This window comes from Elephantulus edwardii, unplaced genomic scaffold, assembly GCF_000299155.1.
Source record: "Elephantulus edwardii isolate Elephantulus edwardi_28Jun2011 unplaced genomic scaffold, EleEdw1.0 scaffold00163, whole genome shotgun sequence".
Lineage (NCBI taxonomy): Eukaryota > Metazoa > Chordata > Mammalia > Macroscelidea > Macroscelididae > Elephantulus > Elephantulus edwardii.
The window spans coordinates 1938078-1943849 of NW_006399913.1; the positions used below are offsets into that span (position 1 = coordinate 1938078).

General features: G+C 37.7%; 1 protein-coding gene across 1 annotated transcript in view; it reads left to right on the forward strand.

Annotated features, from left to right (window-relative positions):
- CTSC (cathepsin C) overlaps nt 1–5569 on the forward strand; it is a 36907-nt gene extending 31338 nt beyond the window's left edge. Inside the window, exons 6-7 of the mRNA XM_006895275.1 lie at nt 3269–3400; nt 5048–5569. Coding sequence (XP_006895337.1) covers nt 3269–3400; nt 5048–5550 — 635 coding nt within the window. The 3' untranslated portion in view covers nt 5551–5569. The remainder of the gene's footprint in view (nt 1–3268; nt 3401–5047) is intronic.
- The last annotated feature ends 203 nt before the right edge of the window (nt 5570–5772 follow it).

Sequence of the window (5772 nt, forward strand, 5' to 3'; positions counted from 1 at the left end):
ACAACAACAACAACAATATACAGACAAAGACAATATAAAATCAGAGAATTTTGATGGACTAATTGGCTTTAAATTAACATTTAATCTTTAGTATCTTGTCAGATACTTGAGAGGATTAGTCTGTTAAAGTTTTCTCTTCTGACTTCCTTTTGATTTTCTATGTTTTAGGTTGGGGGAAACCTCATCATTTTATCTTCTTTTTAACTGAGCATAGGGAAAATTTGCTGTCAGCATTCTCCAAAGTGCTAAAGAGTAATTCACATCAGTCTAGGGACTAAGTGGTGCCTGATCCAGGCCATGATCTTTGCAATTACTTGCTATGGATCAGAGAGCTGGATAATGACTAAGGATAACAGAAGTTGAATTGATGCCTTTGAGTTGTGGTGCTGAAGAAGAGTATTGAACAAACCATGGATGCCAAGAGAACAAATAGGTTTGTCTTAGGGTGAAACCAAATTTCTCCTTGGAGGCTAGGATTTTGAAGGTCTGTCTCACATACTTTGGGCAGATTGTTAGGAGAGACTAGTCCTTGGAGAAAGAGATCATGCTTGGAAAGGTGGAAGGACAGTGCAGGAGAGGAAGACCCCAGCTGAGATCAGTTGACACAGTAACTGGGGTAATGGAGGCAGGTGTGTTGAAGCAGTGAGACTGGCTCAGGATAGGAAAGGCTTCAGAGCTCTTGTAGGGTCACTATGAGTCACAAGTGATTTGATGACACATGACAAGAACAACAGCATTTGGAAATTTACATTAGCTTTATCAATACCAATTGTCTATATCACTGGAAGCTCTTAGTGATGAGGAGATGCACTGTCAACCTGAAGGTTTGATGTTTGAATTCACCAGTTGCACCTCAGAAGAAAGATGAGCAGTCACCTCCTGTGCATTTAACTGCCTTTGAAAAACTACTGGAGGGTCAGCTAAGAGTCAGTCCTTACTCAATGGTACGGTCAACAACAATATATCACAACTTAGAATTTGCCTCAGTAAAAGGAACCTTAATGTTCTTCTTTTCAGATAATAAACAAAAATTAAAGAAAACAGAAACATCAGAACCAAAGAGATTTACCTTTACACTTGAAAACAGCCTCATGCTTTACACTAATAGCTAAGTTTACTTGGAGTGTGAGAGAGAAGAGAAGCTAGGAAATTGGGTAAAAGGAACTGATTTTTCTCCAACTATGCAGCCAAATTTATTACTTGATTTCTACGAGGGAGAGACAAGGATTTTGCCCAAATGTCAAGTAATTGAGAAGTTCAGAATGATTTCCTAACTGTTTAAAATCTGTTTAAGTCTTCATACTATTTATATGATCGGAGCTGGAAATTTCCTACTTTACTTATTTTCACACAAAGGAAAAGTGCCCAAAAGGTCGAAATCATTATCCTGTCTCACTTAAATACCTTCTTTCTTACTGCATCTGACACCACTCCTCAGAATGTGCACCACTGGTGGAAGATAGTTAAGCTACGTACAAATCAAACTGTTTATTTCAGATTGTCAAAATCAGATTAGTCTAGAACTGCAGCTGGTCCAAGCTAGATCCACTTTTTTCCCTTTTTGGTTCTCTGAGATTCTAGACTTTGATCCTGTCTTTTGAAAAGAGGTTATTCATTATCTTGACAGCTGACACATTCTTCTAGAAAAGTCCAGGTGCTGAGGAAGGTCATCCTCTTTTCTTCTTCCTATGGTTTCTCTGTTAACAGAGCAATGTAAGTGCCCTCAGAGAACCTAAGATTTGTTCTCTACACAGTACTGGGTAGTGAGAGAACATCATAATGGTCAGTACTCAGAGAGATTAGTTTCGTTGCTTCTACAGATCAATCAGGAAAGTTAAGCAACAAAAATAATGTAGCTTTCAAACTCTTGAGACATATTCCTCATTATAAGTTCTGTGTGTCCTATGAAAGTAACATTGGTTTTGCATATTGGCTGTCTCTTAATATACATGATCTTAGGGAGCTCTGGTGACCTAGTGAATAGAGTTGCACTGCCAACCCAAGGGCAGACAGTTATCTCCTCCTATGGGATTTACAGCCTCTGAAAACCTGCTAAAGGGTCAGATATAAGTCAGTTCTGACTTGATGACAATAGGTTTGAATATGAGCTTTAACATAGTCTAAGACATTTGATCCTTTGATAGAGGGGCTACAAGGGTAATGGATATAACTTAGAGAGTTTCTGCAAATAAAAAGATATAAGTTCAAAGAAAATCTACAATTTCTTTAAAGAAGAGAGACTTTAAACTGAAAAGGACTCTTGGCCTACACTTAAGTGGTAGCCCCTGCTCCTGTCAGCTGTATGACCTTGAAAAAGCCACTGCTCCTTTCAGAATCTCAGTGAGTGTACTCACACCATATCAATAGGTTGGACACTAGATAAATTTGAAGGTTCTGTGATTCTTGGCAGTAAAATCAAAGCATGACATGAATTAATGCTGAGATTATTTGGAGAATAATTTAGAGAAACTTCAGAAATAAATGCAATTCAAGAGAATTAGTATTCTGGTAAACTCTAGGCCCAAGACTTTATGGTATTGGTGAATAACTTAGAAGATGCTTACCCCAGACCTAGGTTTTCTACTTTCTTGAAGGTGTTAAGAACCAGTTAAATTTGAGTTTCATTTGAGTTATCTGTGTTAACTACCCCCCTGCTGAGTCCTGTCTTCCTACAAATATCCACAAGGAGGTCAGATGGTACATTATGTGTTGGACTGCTAACCAAAGATCAGTTATTCAAAGCCATTAACCCCACTGCTACAGAAGATAAGGAAGTCTCTTATAATGATGTAAAGTCTTATAAACCTGCCATAGTTTCTTTTTATCACCATATATTAAGAAACATCTTGAAAAGTAAATATTTTTCTTATAGTCTAACTTTCTTTTATTTTTTTCTCTCTCTAGATAAGTAACACACTAGGCTAGCTAGCAGTTGCTCCTAAATGGAATTATTTTATCATTGCCAGAGAACTCAGATATTAGAAAAAGCTGTTTTCTTTTCCTTTCTACCTTACCAGCAATGATCTACTTCTCATATAACTTTTTCTTCTTCAGAGGAGTCATAAGGAGACCTTAGGTATATATCACACATTACAAAAAAAAAAAAAGAAAAAAAAATTAAAAACCAAACCTTGTGCTGTACATTTTATTTCAGTCCACAGAAAGCTTATAGGACAGAGTTAAACTGCCCCATAAAGTTTGCCTGTGATTACTTGTGCATGCTTGAAAGGTCTCTCTGTTTATATGTATTTTCCCTTTTTATCACTAGCATCTTGTGGGAGTTGCTACTCATTTTCTTCTTTGGGTATGCTAGAAGCAAGAATCCGTATATTAACCAACAATTCTCAGACCCCAATATTGAGTCCTCAGGAGGTTGTGTCTTGTAGCCAGTACTCTCAAGGTAAGTGTTTTATTGCCCAAAATATTTCATAACATTTACCTGTGTACAGTTGGCCATTATTGGCAAAGACAAAGGATAGTGTATTGAAAGGAAAACCATATCTGACATTGAAAAACCTAGGCATGATTTATGGTGCATCAGTCTGTTAATAGATAGCAGATAGTTCGCATGGAATTCATTATACCATACATGTCTAGGCTTTTTTCCTTAAAAAGTCCTCCCTGACAACCACTGCAGAAAAATCTAACCATGCTCTTACCAGTGCCTCCATAAATCTTAAAACCCCCTTACATTCATTACGCAATAGTGTTCTAATCCCTGAGAAGGGTAGTTACTGATAGGGAACAAGCATTTTGAAGGTCAGGCAGGGTAGAGTTTCAGTTCTGAGATGTCACTCCATAAATTCACTCTTAAGAAAACTGTGCTACCACTGTTTTATGTCCAGGAGAATTTTAAAATTCTAAGATTTGACTTTCAGAACAAGCCATATGTAATGTATATAGACAGCTCAGTTGGAATTGGTAAAGAGAAACATTCCAATTTCAAAGTTTCCTGCGATAGCCCCAGTCATGAAAACAGTAAACTAGCTCACTTTTGAATCTGCCTTTTCAAATGTGCTAAGTAGTTATTAGTCTGTGAGTCTTAATAAATCCTTCTCATTCATAACTCTTACTAAATCTCAATACTGTGATTGTTGGATCACGGGGGCTATCCTTTCTCATGACAGCCCCTGTCCTTTCAAAGCCTATTTACAGTGAGGGAAATCAACATGAAGTAATTAATGACACAAGCACTAACCAAATTATACTGCTGAGAAGAACAATGAAGAAAAGTATAGGATTTTGATGTCCATAACAGAGCCAGGAATGGAGGAAGGAGATGGGACCTAACCTAGAGCTCTATGAATTGAATAGTTAGAAAGAACTTTTTTTTTTGAGGAAAAGCCCAGCAATACTTTCTGATAGCCATAGTACCTGACCCTGCAGTAGTAGAAAGCTCTGGTGGCCTAATGGGTAAGAATTTGAGCTACCAACCCAAAAGCAAGCAGTTCAAATCCACCAGCTGCTTCTTGGGAGAAAGGTGAACAATCTCCTCCAAAAACCCAGTGGAGTGTCATCTATAAGTTGATGGCACATAAGAACAAAAAATAAAATAACATAACAACAAAAATAAATTATAATTATAATAAATAACATAACAACAAAAATAAATTATAATAATATCTAATATTATTGAATGCTTATTATATAGAGTAAAAAGCCTATTACATAGAGTAACTACATCCTACAAGGGAGGTACTGTGACATTTTAATTTTCAGAAAATAAATGAAAGCACAAAGAAGTGAAGTTCACACAGATTTGATTTGGATTCAATGCCGAGTAGCTATTTGTTGAATGAATAAGGGTGCTAGGCTCATTAGCTAGATAGCTAAATGGATAGATGAACAAAAGACATTTAAGTCCAGTCAACTTTTCAACCCACCTATGAGTCCAAGAGAAGAAGATGGGCAATCATCTCATATGTGACTCACAGCCTCAACAACCCAAAAGTGTGTCACCTATGAGTTACTTCTGACTTATGGCAATGTGTGAGAGTGTGTGTACATGCCTTTCTATTAGAGGAGTAACTATTTCCTTCATCCTTAGGGTGTGACGGTGGCTTCCCATATCTCATCGCAGGAAAATATGCCCAAGATTTTGGGCTGGTGGAAGAGGACTGCTTCCCCTATAAAGCCACTGACACTCCATGCAAAGTGAAGAAGGATTGTGTCCGGTACTACTCCTCAGAGTACCACTATGTTGGAGGTTTCTATGGGGCCTGCAATGAGGCTCTGATGAAGCTGGAGTTGGTCACTCATGGGCCCATGGCAGTTGCTTTTGAAGTCTATGATGACTTCCTCCACTACCGGAAGGGGATTTACCACCACACTGGGCTGAGAGATCCTTTCAACCCCTTTGAGCTGACAAATCATGCAGTTCTGCTTGTCGGCTATGGCACTGACTCAGAAACTGGGTTGAATTTCTGGCTTGTTAAAAACAGTTGGGGTACCACCTGGGGTGAGAATGGCTATTTCAAGATACGCAGAGGAACAGACGAATGCGGGATTGAAAGCATAGCAATGGCAGCCACGCCAATTCCTAAATTGTAGTGTATATCTCTCAGTATTTAGTGTGTCAGCTACAAGCAATGTTTGATTAAATGCAAGATGTTATATTAGAAATTTATGTGAAATTCTCTATATTTTTTCATTGTATACATCACAAGAAAATATTGTTCTCATTAAACTGTTTTATTCTTTGTCAGTTTCCTTCTCTGGTGATATGTGCAGTACAATTTTAATGTGTGTGTAAGACAATTTTTACCACCAAGT